Below are 16,942 nucleotides of genomic sequence, written 5' to 3' on the forward strand. Positions count from 1 at the left end.
CAAATGTTGGATAACAAAAAGATGTGAAATGGGCAATTTTCATATCTGGAGACACCTTGCATGGTTGAATGATCCGCACCATGTATCTTTCATGGACCACAGTTTATTAGCTTGTTCGTGTGCTTGTCGAACTGCCTTCCTCTCCTAATGTCCAGATCTCAGTGAGCAGGCTGTGGTTAGTTTTGGAGTGAGAGAGAGAGATTTATATAAGAGAGGAATTAGCCTGGCAGTAAGAGTGATAGGAAATAGATAGATATGTGCTCAATATCTTCAGTATCATGCCACAGTAGGACACAGCGTGGTAGCCAAGTATTGATTCAGTAGCAGCAGTGCCACAGGCAGGGTGCCTAGTAAACACTCTGATAATTGACCTGCTCTCAGCTTAAAGGGTGACAAACTTTTCTACTCACAGACATAAGAAGTATAAGCACAGCGAAAACAGGGTTGAACATCGGTCTTGTACAAAAAAGGGCATTTTTCAATATCATTTTATCCACAGATGCATTTTTTTTATGCAGTACACATGCTACAAGTAAAAAAAAAAAAAAAACAAGCAAACAAAAGAACAAAATAAGCAAGTCGACAATCTGCTGAAAGCCCCTGCTCTCCACAACAGCATATGGTTTAACAGTTTCTATGGCAACCATCAAAGCAGGGCAGGCTGTCCTCGACGGGAATCATCTCCATAGTGGGAACATCTATCTGTGACCTGTAGCACCTGATGCATAATGACGCACTCAACCACAAAAACACAGTCAGGTTTTTTTTTTCCTTTTACTTTTGTCTCTGTTCACTTTGTAGAAATGTCTTTCATTCCACTTTTTTCCCCACTGTCTTGTCCTTTAATCCATATTACAGTGTCATTGCGAGAGCAGAGAACATTTCCTTTTGTAAAGATAAACCTGTTATATTACAATGATTTATTTTTGGGGGCATGCAATCTCTCTCGCAGGTTAGGAGAGAGTTCGATTTTTGTAGTTTTTGAGTCGCAAAAAGAGAAGAGGACGGTGAAGAAATATCAGAAGATGAAAAATCTTTCTTTCTCTGGCTTTAATACTTTGAATTTAGTAGAGAACGTGACGGATCGTGCATCTTTTGTGAACTTGAGTTATATACGGGTGGCCTTTTGAAAATGTATTTACAATGGTTTGTATTTTTCCTTGTGCTTTTCACATTTTTCTTATTTTTCCCCAGTCACGCATTCATCCAGTCTGTTTTAAACATTCCTTCTCTAACACACACAAAATCATAATCTGGTATCTTTATTTATTTATTTATTTTTTTCCCTCTTCATTTTAGCTCTCTGAAATGACCTTTTCTGTTGATTTTCTCCTCCTCTGACATTTAAAGTGCTGCCGTATCGGAGCACTGTGCAGTAGCTCTCACCCTTTGATGGTATTTTTGAATACTTGACTGAAAGGAGCAGCCGGGATTAATTTTGATGTCAAAGGCCACAAGCTGTACTCGTCTTAAAGGTTTAATGTAGCCTTATCAGCATCCCGGAGGGTAAATTGTGCACCCTGATGCTGGGAGATCGGGAGCCCCTTGCAAGCTGCTGCCAACATTGTGGATATGGACTTCAGATTAACCTGCAACCTGTGACCCTTGGATATGATTATCGAAGTCTTCGACTGTTGTATCTACAGTTTCATTACGCATGCTTCTTTGTGGAAGCAGCTCATCCATTTTGTTTGGTTCAATGCGACTAAAACGATGGTTTGTTGCTCTGAAGGCAGCTTTAACCCATCTCATCACCCATCTCCTAACTTCTCTTTTCAGTCTGTAGGAAGTGTTTCGCTACGTATTCTAACCAACTGCTTTAGGCGCACGTTCCTGTGGTGTCTCGGCTTAATCTGCTTCCAATCCAATTTTGTCCAAAAGCATGCTGAGGAGAAGAAAAAAAAGCAGTCTCGCATTATGAGGCGAGTTTATGTTTGTCGTTGTACAAAATATCAGACATGTTTCTCGCAGCAAGACGCACATGTAGTGTGACATTAAAAAAAAAAAACCCACTTAAATGTCAGTTGTAGGAAAATAATCTTTGCGAAAAGCTCCCCCGTGGCAATCACAGCAGCGGCGCTGTTTTCTCTGCCCCCTCTTCCTGTTGTAGCAAATAAAACACGAGCAGTATGATTTCAGTCATTTCAGATGAATGCAGCACAATTGAAAGCCGCGGAGCTTTGTGTTTGTCTGTTTGCGGTTCGTGTTTTGTATGCGTGCGACAGCGAGACCCCGATTGTCCGAGCTTATTTGTTTGGGTGTAAGTGGGACGAGCCACATGCATCTCTTTATGCTCAAGTGCCGGACACACTCGGTGTGACGGAACAATGAGTTCAGCCGACTGAGGACCGCGAAGCCGACCTTGTTAATAACCAAGATAAACAAACATGCAGATGAACAGCAGCAGTGAAACAATGGCAACACAATAGGCTGTGTTTCATCAGTGGAAGACAGAGAGGATCATTACAGCTATCCTCCTACTCGCCCTCTCTCTTTAACATCCTCTTCTTCATTTACACTTCTTTTCTCACACCTCCCTTTATGTCCTTTTTATCATCCCTGCTCTCACTCTGTTTCAGTCTTTTCATCCTGCGTCAGTGATTTTTCTGTTTTCCCACCCATCATTTTCTATCTGTCATTCTTCCCTTGACATCACTACTACTCTCAGCTCGGCCCCTTCGGTTGTAATTAGATCAATTCGCCGTCACTCGGAGACAGAGTACAGACGAGATGGTTAGTGATCAGTGTAAAGCCGGAGGAGTTTTCCCCTCGCAGATCCCGACGTTCTCTCTCCACCTGCATCCACGCCGTCTGCTCCCGTCCATCAGACGTCGCGTTACAAATTACACTTTCATTGCTACACACTCATGTGGCGGAGTAATCTTGGACAGGTGAGGATTTAATTGCCAAAGTCACTGATGTGAGACAACGTGGTCAGACCTGGAGTATTAGTGGGCGCTCTGCGCAGTGGATTATGGGATAGGAGCGGACAGAAGTCCTTTCCTTGGCACAACAGTGTCTTCTAAACACTGTTGTTATTTGATGAAAGGGTTGTTGGATCACAAAGAGTAACTTTCACTTGACTTTTAAATACTTGTCCTACTTTGCCAAGTTCCGCCATCTGCTCTCGAGACTCCACACAGAAGAAATAGATTAACAAATCCTGAGAGTGTGTTTCAGTGCGAGATGGGCCTCCAGTGAAAACGCTGCCACCACCAGTGTCGATATGGAAGTTATTACTGTTTAGGATAGACTTTATTGTCACAAAATGATCTACGATTATTCTGTTCCTTCAGTTCTCTTTTTATTCTCAGTAAAATGTACCTAATGTTCTCTCTATGTAACAATGCAATTCTATTGACCTCTCTTAAGCCATTGCTAGTCACCACATGTTGTGTTTACTTTAAAACGTTAACCTAAAATGATATTTTTTTGGTCCTGACTGCACATAAAAACAATCATCACAATGAAACGAGGTAAAAAACACCAGCCTTTAGACTTTTTGCACATGCGGTATATTGTTATTACTTTTTGCTCCCCATTTTAACTTGCAGTACGACACCCTGGTGTTTTAACTTGTTGTCACACAGACATATTTTTTATTCAATACCCTGTGTGCTGAACTAAGTGAATAAAACCATTGTTTTTCAAACAATCTCCTCCAGTGCCAGTGTCATAGTTCACTCCACTGTAAATGCTTGGTCAAACAGAAAGTGCAGGAACAAAAGGGAGAGAAATGTTGCTTGCTTTTCCAGCAACAGTTGCTGAAAAGAATTAAGCGGGGAAGTATTGTTCTCCATTGGATTCTGCGCCGGTGGGTGAGAGATTAAATACGTTTGGATGAAATTGATGAATGGACAATAGAAAATCAACCTTTTGTATTTTCCCAATTTAAGTCTTGCTACCTTTGTGAAGATCTCAGCCCTTCATTGGAGAGCCTTAACGGTGAAAGAAAATAGTTTCTGGTGGGGGAAAAAAGAAAGCAGCCTGACAGGCTAAGCTGCTGCAGCGTTCTAATAAAGCTGCCAGATACTGTCAGAATTGAGCCCTCTAACATACAGTCTTGTTCTCATCGCTCAAAGTATTTTCGCTCTGCAAATGAAGCCTCGGCGGGAGTCTTCTGCTGAGACCTCCTGCAGTCCTGGTTGTTGGTCTTCAAGGAAGGACACGGACCAGGGAAACTCATTCCTCCCCCTTTCAACGCTCTCAGTAGGGGGGCTCTGAGTCCGGGCCAGGCCTGCTCAGAAGGTGCAGCCTCCGCCTCCTTGTCATCAGTCTCTCCCCCATCTCTCTTTCTCTCTTCATTTTGTGTTCCCTTTGACAAATTTAGTGGGTTTTTTTTCAAGTAACAGACATTTTTGAGAGGTAGTCTCCCTCTTGGCCAAGGAAGTAGTAGCAATTGATACCGTTTCAATCTGTCTGTCGACTTAACACGATGACCGCACTGGTCCTTCACTTTGCTTCTCCCAGCGGGAGACAAAAGATCTCAGAATTGTTTAACCCGAAGATAACTGTGGTGTAAACAATGGCTGGCTCAGGGTTATGCACAGAATTACAGGTGTGTGAGCAAAATTTCCATGAAACAAACGTAGTGTGACAAGTGTGGCAAGGAAACATCGTGCAATTTGTGGTTGTTCACAGAACAAATTGATTTGTTCAAACTGGAGGAAAAACAACATGGCGATTATCAGAAGTGTATAGGTACTGGATAATGATCGCAGTCAGGAAATACTCACGATTTCTTTCCTTGGTGATGATACTCTAACCGCTGAACTCTCGGTGGTCCATTGATCCTAACAATAATGATTAGAAATAGAATTCACCAGATAGGTGCAAGAATATCTGAATCCTGCAATCATGAACAGGCAGATCATTTCATGTCGTCTCTTTAAAAGGGAAATCAATATGTCAGCATTCCCATGTGAGTGGAACCTGAAACCCAAGTGGCATGGATGCAGGGAATGAATATTTAATCCAGCATTATGTATGTTATTTAGCTTCAGTCACACTTTTTCATTTAAAACACATTTTCAAAACAGAAAAATGAACGATAAGGTCTTTCTATTAACACAAAAGCTTTTTTGTTTGTTTGTTGCATTCAAACCCTATTAATGTTGCATTTAACACACGTATGATGCATCGTGTGTTTGCTGGTGTGTGTGTGTGCGTGCCTGCATGTCATTAACTCTGTGTGCGTGTGCTCTGGTATGTCATGCCTTTTGTCCTTTGTGTTTTTCTCTGCGTAGGGTGTGCTGCCCACCCCTCTGCTGTCCCCGTGGCAGGCACAGCACCAGGGCTTGACCCGTACCAGCATGCCCCAGCGCAGACAGAGTGAGTCACTAACACCCTCTGCAGCCTTTTTTCTCTATCCTTCCATAACACAGCATATTCAGAGGCTCGCAAATAGCCTGAGAACTTTGTCTCTAAATAAAGCCATTAATCATGGAACATCTTGGTTGCAATGAGTAAGTGCGCTCCCTAACTGGGTGGTTTGTGGTGTACGTTGACTCTGATTCACAAGAGAACACGATTGCGAACGAGCAAACGAGTTTACGTCTTTGTTTCTCCAACTAAACATAATCTGACATCTTGTCTTACAACTTACACTTGTCATTGTTGCCCAGCTTTGGTTTCAGTTCTACTTTCGTACCTAACTATTCTTGTCACACCCCTAACTGACATGCATTCGCAGTTTGGATAATATTTGATTTTTCATGCGCAAATGATGAAATGTTCTTTCTATCCCGAGGAAGCCTGTTATGTTGTAAGAAATGAAACTAGTGTTGCATCAGCTTTGCTTTTATTATAAGTAATGCCTTAGATAGCAAAAGACAGTAGTGTAGACGGTGACAAAACCGTCACAACAACCTCACATTTATCTCATTGTTTCAAAAAAAAAAAAAAAAAGGCTCTTGTATAATGCTGTGAGACTTGGTACCAAGCAGGTGAGGTAGATAAAAACGTGACAATGGGTAAATAGAAAATGCACATATGTTAGAGTGAGGAGCACAAAATGACACAAAAAAATAAAACAAAGAGAGCCCATGCTGTGTTCCTGTGATCTGTCCCAGTGGGACTCAGGTCTGTGTCAAGAGGCAAGGTGAAAAAATTGTAGTTTTTTTCTTTTTTGGTGGGGGGGGTGGGGTATACTTCAAGTTATTCCAAAATCAAATCTGCCTTTTGACTATTTTGATATAAATGTGCAGCGCAGCACAGACTGTGTCAAAGTGCAGTTTCCCCTTGAAGCAGATTACATGTGGTTAATTAACAAAAACACTGAGTATCAAACAAAAGTCTGCGCTGTGAAGAAGACAAGTGGGAGAGTAGAGTAGGAGGTAAGTGTATGAGGTAATGACTCTGAAACGAGCAATAATAAAGTGGATATGCTTTCATATTCTGATAAGACAAAAAACAATGATTGTAAGAAAAACAAGCGTGTTTCTGTTCCACCAGATAAACCACTAATGCTCTGACCCCCCACAGGGAGCCCTGGCTGTAAATAAACCAGAAAAACAGTTCTTGCTAGTAATAAGTCTTATGGGTAGAACATAGAGATGATACCCAAATGAATGCAGTTGCAGCAATTATATTTTTTCATTAAATTGGGTTGTTTGTCGAGCTAATGTTTGACCTTTTCGTCCAAGCATGAGCTTCATCCCAAATCCGCATTTAGAATGTGTGAAGCACAGGAAGCGCCCATCTTTCCATGTCTGCAGTCCTCTTGTTCTCTCACTTTCTCTCCCTCATGCATCTCTCTCTGTCCTGTAAGCTGTCTCTGGGAAAATCTGAAAATGAATCTCGCACATGTCTCACCTCTGCCTTTGCCTTCTCTCGCATAATACCCGTGGCAAGGAGTGGAGCACCTTGTGCAGTACTTCACTGACACGGCGTGGTACAGTAACCATTTTCTTTAACATGAGATGCCCATGCTGCCCCCTCAGGCCTCGCCTTGGTGGCCAGGTGGAATGTGGCATGACACCAGCATGTCCGCCTACTTTTACGTTTGCATGATTTTGGGGTTTTAACTTCTTGTATTACTTATTTGAACTTTTGGTACATTCTTCATTTTGTGGTCAGAGTGGCTCCTTTTTGCTTATGATTTCTGTTAATGTGTCAATTTCTTTTGTGTGTGTTATTTCATTTGTTTTCTTTGTACCTTAATCTTAGTAATAAATAATAAGTCTTTTTTTTCATTAAGTTTCCTGTACAACAACTGCATGCTTTGGTAAATCCTGTGTGAATTTGTTTTTCAATATTCTATTGAATCAACAGGTGTTTTACTATTTTTAGCAGTTTTCACCTTGAAAGATTGTGCATATCTTAAAAGACTCATCCTATATTACTGCCCCTGAATATATATCCATGCTGTCCTGTAGTCAATCAAATCAGTTTATCACTGCAGGTATAACACAAATAAAAGTAATCTCACATCCTCTCGGTCTTCTCACAGCTCATATTTAGACACGATTCACATGGTAAGTTCAATCTAGCTTTTGAATGCGAGCCAGCATTTTGAAAATCTAGTCTGCTTTCGTGCCGCAATCAAAGTCTCCCTGCAAACTAAATGGGGATTATTTACATCCGTTCAATCCATCCATTCACATCCTGGCGTGTTGCTTTTCTAATCACAGACCGTTCTTCATGGCAGGAGAAGCAGGAGAGGAGATTTATCACGGTGGGCCATGACGTCTTCCAGGTGCCACAAATTAGCTCGTTTCTTGAACGATAACAATAAAATGATAGCTATCATTAGTGGCGGGGATATTTAACTCTTGACAGCACCCTCGCAGAATGATCACTGCTAATTATTAGTGCCTGCTGCAGACAGCTGGAGATGCAAATAATTGCCCAGTGTGGCCCTTATAGAGCCGACATGTCACCGTCACTGACTGGCATCTCCCAGCTGGGAAGGCTATTAATACATCGGATAATTCCAAGCATTGCATTGGAAAATGTCCTATGTCATGGCCTGAAAGCACAAAAATAATTCAAAGTGTTTCATATTTTCTTTGTGTGATATTGTTTTTTCTGTCAATCACTCAAGAAACAATGATGTGATAAGACAGGTGGTGAAGGGTTTTGCAAGAGTTTTCTCAAACGCACTTTGACATGGGACCAGGAGATGGAGCTGTGGCCCCGGACATCCACCCACACTCGCAAGACAAATGAGCTGTGGTGAAAACGGACACTGCGGTCTGGCCAGTACGGCTATATATTCATGTCCTTTGAGACTCAGCATGGCTCAAACAGAGTTCAGAGTTTTTAGCAGGTTTTGATGGGAAATGATAGATTTTAGATCTTGGAGGTCCTGCGAAAAGGTCAGGGATCCTTAAAGACCAGCCATCTGACTTCTGCACAGACTAACAGAGCCACCGGCTTTGCAAAGTAAACAAACATCCCTGTGCGGAAATCTCAGCAAGCCGTTTTGTATACCTGTTTTTAAAATGTCTTGCTGCACTGGGCATGATGTTCATATTGCAGGAGCAGAATATTGACTTTCCCGATGTGAGCGATTCATCTCCTTCTGCCGGTTTGATACATGCAATCACTGTCTCTCTGGTTTTGTAATCGGCTGCTTATCTGGAAAAAAGGTTGTTGTAAATAGGTTTTAGTTATCTTTTGGCTCTATGCATTCTCCTGTAAGAACAGGAATATCTGCATTCCTTCACAGAATGTGTGTTGTGCAGAATAAAGCCTGCTATCTGTTTGTTTTCAACTACACCAGAAAAGACAAAACAAGGACAAGGTAGATATGTTTCCAACAAAACAGAAGAGTTTCTGTCAAGTTCTGTTGTTGCTGGATAAATAGTTGGCTTTTTTTTCTCTAACATGCCAAGTAGTGGACATGATGAGCTTCCCAGCAATTGATGCAGCTGTGTAAAGGATTGTCGGGTTTAATCAGGTGTCGCCTATAAAGTGTGCGTCACTGAGTGGAGGACGGCGCCACGGTGGGTCTTACTTTCACGCGGTTCAGTGGCTCAGCATGTTCTCACACATGCAGCAGGCATTGAAGCCTTCAGTTTGAATGTTTTGAAGCGTCACTGCAGCAGCGATCACGAAGTGATTCAAATACTTCTGTGGATTTCAGACACTCGCATGGCAAGGTTATTCTGCCCCGCTTGTTTTTTAGTGCTGAATCAGGGCTTCTTCTGTGCCTTCGCCTCTCCTGTTCTGCGAATAGTTCAGTGACTGGCAGGCTAAACGGGTTGTAGTGTGAAAGTGAAGAAAACAAGTCAATGAAAAACAGGATTTACAGTTTTTTTTAAAGGTTAAAAACAAAAACAAGGGGGGAAAATGGATCTTATGAGTTTTAAAGAAAAATATAATAATATGGAAGCATTAAGCTCTTGCTTCTGACACAGTTTAAAATGATTTGTGTTTCTTTTTTTCTGCAGCCTCGAATACTACAACCTTTCAGCCCTCCTCTCAACGATCACCTCCACAAGGAAAGACTAGTAAAAACTCCCCACACCGAGGGCCTCAGTAACCTCACAAGGAGCAGATCAGAGGAAGCAGCCCATATAGATGCTGAGCATCCTCTCGAAGCTCTCGTGGCGGACACGTCTGGGCCAGCAGGTCCTGCCAAGCTGAGTCATCCCCCAAGCAGCAACCCGCACTGTCTGGATTCCGGGGCTCCACAGGGGATAACTGCCAGAGAGGGTCCGGCATCAGGAGCTCAGTCTGCGACGCAGCATGAGCAGAAAGCCCAGACACTGCACAACTCCATCACTCCCGGATCAGCTGCTACGACTTGCCCTCGCATGCTGCAGCCTCCCCGCCTTCACAAGCGCTTGTCCCTCCCTGCTCTCAAGCCAGGGGGCACTGGTGGCTTTGCCTCTCCGAAGCCCGGGCATTTCCTCGGGCCTCTGGCGAACCAGAGCAAGCAGCTGCCGCCTCCGTCCAGAGGCCTGCCCTGCTTTAATACTGGACCCCAGGTGCAGTCTCCAAGTCCGTGTCGTACTTCACTGCTTCAGCCTCGCAGAATATCGCAGCCTTGCAGGGACCCCCAGTCCCACAGCTCCACCTCGGAGGAGCCCAGCCAGGGAATGCTCAAAGACGCGGGGTCAGCCAAGACCCTGAACCCTTTGAGCCGCTCATGCCTCCCCAAGCCAAAGATTCCCTGAGGAGCGCAAGTCTGCCCATCAAAACTTCAAACTGGAATCACTGTCATACTGACATTCAGCCCCTTTCTCATCCCGGCCATAAAAATAGTCATTATGTCAAGAAGCCAATACTGAGCTCATTACTACCCACACAGACTATTCAGGGACTGCCTGTGTCTGAGACAGTGGTGGCTGGTGTAACTTTGATTTTTCATTTCTTTCTTTTTTTGGTCAATTGAGCTTCTATCGCTCCGTCACAATTGTAGTACGTAGCGGGATCTTTACGGACAGTGACGTCCGTTTTCAGATGAAGAGTGTTTTATTTGTCTCGGTTGTTAACTTTGCACATCGACATAAATGCTGCGGATGGAAGAAAAAAAGTTACCGTCTTGGGGAAGAAAAAAACAACAAAAAAAAGAAGTCAGTGTTCTGATTTCTTTTGAGGCACCCACAGGCTGATGTCACATTTTCAAGTCTTAGTTCACTTATTCTCACACAGCTGTGCCCTCTGACACACAGGTGCATTTGGTTTTAAGCATAGCGGTGGCATGATCGTGACCTTTTGGTAATGGAAGGCCCAGAGGAAAGTAGAGGCAAAAATAAAAAGTGGGAAAGCTTGGGGGATAAAAAAAAATATAAAGTATATAAAGAGTGGCTTGGGACTGAGAAGTAAATTTGGCAGAGCACATCAGGGCTGTCACTTTCAGAAAGAAATATGGGTTTTGTTCAGATGTGCGTGTCCATACACGTGTCTTTCTGTAGAAAAAAAAGAGTGATAGTGGTGAGAGGTAAAAGCAGCTCCTGGAAATGTAAACATCCTTTCAGTCAAGCTCGCCATGCTTGCAACCAAAGTGAACCCTCAAACCTTTTGTGTGAACGCATCGGTGATGGAAATATAGGCTCATAAAAAAATAATGCCAAGCCGGTGCTGGAGATGTAATTAGGAGAAAGCTTGTGCAAGTGAGGAATTAGCTTCTATAATGTAGTGGAAAGTCGAGGTGTAATAAAGCACTCACACACTTATGAGTGCTCAGGTACAATGGAACTCACTCTGATTCATGTGCACGTAACACATTGATGCGTCTATGTTTTCAGGGGTGCTTTTCTGCAGTCGTAGAGAAAAAATACTGTTGAGTTAAAGGACGTATGATGAGAAAGAGGAAGTTGGATGTTTAAAAAGCTATTTTATCATATTAGATAAGAAAATCTTCCATTTAAGATCAAAACACACCCAAAATATGGCCATTTGTTGTGTTTATTTGACTGTTTTCTGGCTGGATTGCTTGTGACTTTGAGGTGAAAAGAGGCAGATTAGTGAGTGATGCGTCTGAATTAAGACATTTTCATATGATTAAAGAAAATCGAGCAAGTCGGGTTGAAAGAAGTCATGAGATTTGGGACAGAAATTGAATATCCTGGGAAGACGAATGTACACAGACTTTGTTGAACTGAATTCTCCGTTAATCCCTCACACTTAGAAACACCAGCTAACAGGAATTCATTAGACGTGTGTGTGTGGTTTTTTTTTTCTTCTCCTCCTCGCTGTCACCCCTCCTCTCGCTCACTCGCTCGCGTGTCTCCTTGGGAACATCAAAGGTATTAGTGTGGTATTTTCAGGTACGGAGCCTTCGGGGCTTTAGTGGCGCGTCTTTGGGACTTTTTGGAGAATTGTGTTTATCGCTCCTTTGCGGAGCCCCTTTTTTCTTTTTTTTCTTTTTTGCAGGGCAAACGGTCCCGAAATGTCCCCGATCGGGGAGCAGCAGCGTGTTAAAAAGGCCTTCTGACAGCAGCTCTGCTCTCTTCTCTGTCACGCCGCGTGACCGCTCGGTGTACGCCTCTGGCAGTGTCCGGTCTACTGCGCCCAATAATGCACCCTACATAGACAGAGTGAGACAGAGTGAGAGAGAAAGGGAGACGTGTATGCGTCCGGACACAAGTTCTACGGAGGCGCACATGTACAGAAAGCTCTGACAAAAAGTCAAAGAGACAGCCGGAAGGAGCGCACACATCGGTTCACACTCTCAAGCGGCCGCACACTCACTTTGCAATTCATAACAAAGTGACTATAAGTATGTTTGTGCTGTGTCGGGAGCCCATCGCGCGGCGATCTGTCTGTCCCCCACAGCCGGAAAATACGACTTCCCTCTCTGGATCCATGTGGCTGATGAAGCGCGTTTACCTGGTTGATGGCTCAAACGTGGTGCCAAACTTGCCGAGCTGTCAACACCGCTCCTCCGAGCCAAAAAGAAAAAAAGAAAAGCCCATTTCTGCTAATGAAAACTGGAGACCGAGAGATACAAATGCCGGCGGAACGGCGCAGAGAGACGGGGGCAGGATGAGGAGTGACTGAAATAGTGATGATGGCAGTGATTAAGATAAGCTGCTTCAGTTGGAATTTTGTGTTTGGGAATGTTTGTCTGTAAAATGTCGTGACAGTGCGTCTGGAGGAAGAGGGAGCGAGATGGAAAGAGAGAGAGAGGAATGTTTGCCTGCAGTGTTGTCCAGAGAGTGGCCCAATCTCCTCAGCAGTGTCACTCAATGCAAAGTAATGCCAAACAGGAAATCGATGTTGCCCACTGTGTGTATTTGAGTGTGTGTATGGACGTCTCCAGATATCTCTGACGCTGTGAGTGAGTGAGCGAGCGAGAGAGAGAGAGTGATGGGTCTGCCCAGACCAAAGGCATTGAGAGCCTTGCCAGGGAAAACGGGGCACTGCCATCCTTCTCTGGCTGTGTTTGCCCCCCCCCCACCACCACCACCACCACCACCAAATCAATGTCCCTGCTCAGTTCAACAGTGAAGCCAATCAGTCCTGCTACAGACGCTATAACAAAACCACAACTGAGCTGAAAACTCTGCAGCAAACTTGGATCAATTCTACTGCGGGAACTTCATTTGCTTTATTTATTTATTTTATTTTGCGAGACGAATCCACAAATGATTAAGCTGCACTGTACAAGAGAGGAAAAAGACACTTACTGATAGACGATTGCACCCGTTACTTATTATATTTAAGCAGATGTTTACCGACATGTTGAAGGAACCAAAAATAGAGAGGAAACCGCTTTACACTGTGATTAATACAAGTGTATTGATGTGGGATCAGAAGACTGTATGTAAAAGCAGTCGATAACATTGACAATCCTGCTGGGAAATTAACATCAACCTCTGCGTCATTACGCATTTCAGCTCGTGTCTCGCCCATTGTTGTGGTTTCAGTCTGAGATTTCACTCTTTGGACCACTGGCTTCAAGTTTTCTTCACAAGTGAAAGAAAGAAACGCTGCTTAACGCAGAGTTGTCAGACTCCACCACGTGCGCCCTCCAATTACTTTAAATCTAATATACCGGATATTTCTTTTTTTTGAGAGAGTCTGTTTCCAAACCCTTTTGCCACAGGCTGCAGTTTGCATTTCTTCACAACCTCGTGTTCACAGTAGGGATTTTATCCTAATGCAATCTTCTCTTAAATTAATTATCTCAAACAGGGCAGCCCATAAAGGGACAAAGTTTGTGAAAAACATGCATAATGCAACAGCTATAGGAGAAGTTTTTTGGAGAATTCCCTGTATATTGCATCAGGAGTTTTCATTAAAATTGGCTTTATTTTGAGATTGAAGTAATTGTTTGGTTTTGCAAAACTATAGACATTTCCATTATGCATACTCTGCATCACAACAAAGAAAAACTTGAAAATTCAAAGGTTATTATGGCACTCTTTTACCGGTCTGGCCCAACGTCACCTCAACTAGCTGCTGTTACGCTTCTGACATCCTGCAAGTTACTGTTTAACTCGAGGTGATATTGTTGGTGTTCTTGTTTGTTTTTACTGCCAAGTTACTCGCGAGAAAGTCGACCAATATGGTTGTACAGTTCAACTCAAAGCTTGAAGACGAAGAAATGCTTCCCGTCTATTTCTGGACTAACTACATTGTTATACTTGACTTGTGGATTTGTGTGTCTGTTTGTCCACAGGGAGCACGGCACGGTACTGCATCATTGTAGTTTAACAAGCGCGTCAGATTAATCACCCAAGTGTTAGCTCATCATGTTCATCAGCTCTGATTTACCACCTACCAATTTACAGTGTTTCGCACATTAAAGCATCAGTGAAGCTGTTGCTTCTTTCCATAACAGGTTCAATGTATTTAATCACTGCAGCATCTCTTACGTCAGCTGTTCAGCACTGTCTCAAGTATACCGTGCAATATTGTTTGAAGAACATTGAGGGAGTGCTGCGCACTATATATTCAGCAACCTATTATGCAAATAAGGAAGAAAAAAAAAGCAAATGGAAGCTTTTTAGGAATTCTAATCTGAAGCACTTTAAATGACATTAGTTGTTGATGCTAAAAGGACGTTCAACTGGATTTAGAAGCAACTTTGAATTGATTTGGTTGTTATAGTGTCTATTCCAATTTTTATGGAGGCTTTCATCTCTCTGCTCATCTTTGTTTGCAAAATTGTATTTTTCTAGGGAGCGATGTGAGACAGCAATAAAGGTTTGAACTGAGGAGGAAAAAAAAGATGTTTTTGCTAATCTTCTGTTGCAGATTTGTCACCTCTGGGTTATTTAATGCCTACTTTATATTGGGATTAATTTCATGTAAAACAAATATTTTCCACCTTAAACTGGAGGTCGAATGCAAAGAGATGTTGAAAAGACGGGGCGAGAGGACGAGAGGTTAAAATGCTGCTGATCTCCATACAAGATAAAAGAGAAGCCTCCTCATTTTCTTCCACTTGTTTTCACTGTTTGTTGGTTCTGTTACTGTGGAAATAAAGTATATTTGTGACAAATGTTTTGCTATTTTTGGAGAGTTTTTTTTTGTTTTTTGCATCATTTTGTTTAAAAGGGCTGTGTGTGCTTTCAAGTAACAAAAAAAAAAATGTCATGAGGTAATGTTTGAAAATGCAGGAATTATTCAACATCCATTATCAGAGACTTCAAGGAACTGGAGTAGAATACAAACCAAGGTTGGAGGTGTCCACTACAAATACAGACACACTCGTTTAGAAAGAAAAAAAGAGACGTTCTCAGACTTGGATGTGACATTATTGTGGTTTCTGTGAAGGAAAAGGCCTTTTTTGTCAAATTAAAGTAAGTAGAAGTAGCTCATGTTTATTCATTGCAAAGCGCGCAGCCGCTGTACAGCCCTGCATACAGTCCACTTAATAATGAGGTTACATGCTTCAGAGAGGACAGGTGAATAACAGTCCGCCGAAGCGGGGAGGAGTGTGACACTGTCATTAACTTGGAAAAGTGGAAGATGGAGTGCAAAAGGTTTTCTCCTGAAATTCCTTTCAGGAGAAAGGGGGGGCTCTTTCATCACGGACTGTCAAATGTATGTTTTAAGACTTTCTCCACTGTAATTTCCCCGAGTGCGACAGGTTGCCACAAGCCTAATGGAGGAGATTTTTTTTCTCTAAAGGATAACATTCAAAAAGAGAAAATATACAAGGGGAATATTCATGTGAACAAATGTGAAAACACATTAAAATCCCCTTAAGCTCATCTACACATTACAGCTCCTCATTAGAGTATTCAGACACAAATTGTTGAATGAAATGTTAAAATACTGTGAGCTTTCTTAGTTTTATCTAGATTTGCCCCAAATAGATCTTGACATATTTCCAATCTTATGTAATTCAAACCGCAACTTAGAATTTAGGACTGTGTCAGCGCTGAGGTTACCGAGAGGCCGCCGAGTTTTTGTTGCCGTCTTTTCCCATCTCTCAGCCCTCTATTTACCAAGTGATCGCCGATTAAAGGCCCCAGAAGCCCGATGTACTGAGCTTTGGGTTTAAATAATGAATGACCCAAAGTGAAAATTAATTTAAACAAGCATGTCACAGATTTAGCAATACATTTCTATCATGTTGGTGCAGTCAGAGTAGTCACCTCAGACAATAAAAAAAAAAAAAAAAAAAATCAATGCTGAGGGAGACGAAAAATCTTATTTACAACACTTATTCTTCTCCACTCTCAATGTGTGGCACTGATATTACCTACAAAACACAATAAACTGCAGTCCTGTGGTATAGATGGGAATTTATTTTTATTTTTCTGTTCAAACTGGCTACACAGAAATGTGTTTAGGTAAAGATAAAATAAGATAATCCTTTAATAATCTCACAGATGGAGACATTTACATTGTCACAGCAGCAGCAAAGCAGGATAGGAGAATAAAATCACACATTGTACAGGGTAAAAATGAAATAAAATCACACAGTGCACAATAAAATTGGTAAACATATAGTACAGGAAAGTGAATCCAAAAACAGTTAGGAAAGAGCCAGTAACTTAAGATCTGTGAGTGCCATCATGCACGCCGCGCATATAAGGGGAGATGTGCTATTGCACAGTAAATAAATAAATTCTGCAGGTGACCGTTGGACGTGTTGTGGGAGAAGTCTGCAGTGTACAGGATGAAGAGGAAGGGAGCCAGGACAGTACCCTGTGGGGCTCCTGTACTGCAGAGGACCAGGTCAGAAACACAGACCCCTGTCCTCACAAACTGCGGCCGGTTGGTCAGGTAATCCTAAAGCCACGATGTGAGGTGCAGGTCAACTCCTGTGCATTGCAGCTTGTCCCTCAGGACAAGACGCTGCAGTTTATAACATGAGCCCCATAAATGCTAATATTTACCAAGAAAACCTCTTTTTTCAACCCCATAAATCAAAACGTGCCCTTCTACACAGAGTTCACTCTGACGTAAATCTAGGACGAGTTGAATGGATGACACAGCACATTTTAGTTACCTGGATCGAGGAACACAAAGATGAAATGGATAAAAAGAAAAAGAGAAAAATAAGAAATTACATAAACTTTCATTTCCC

At 42.4% G+C, this 16,942-nt stretch overlaps 1 protein-coding gene across 1 annotated transcript in view; it reads left to right on the forward strand.

The window, feature by feature from the left end:
• ccser2a (coiled-coil serine-rich protein 2a) overlaps positions 1-14,902 on the forward strand; it is a gene marked incomplete at its 5' end in the record, with an annotated part of 36,678 nt that extends 21,776 nt beyond the window's left edge. Inside the window, 2 exon segments of the mRNA XM_080507639.1 lie at positions 9,396-10,052; positions 10,055-14,902. Coding sequence (XP_080363765.1) covers positions 9,396-10,052; positions 10,055-10,342 — 945 coding nt within the window. The 3' untranslated portion in view covers positions 10,343-14,902.
• Positions 14,903-16,942: the final 2,040 nt, after the last annotated feature.

The sequence above is a fragment of the Blennius ocellaris genome (genome assembly GCF_963422515.1).
Source record: "Blennius ocellaris genome assembly, chromosome: 13".
NCBI classification, from domain to species: Eukaryota; Metazoa; Chordata; class Actinopteri; order Blenniiformes; family Blenniidae; genus Blennius; species Blennius ocellaris.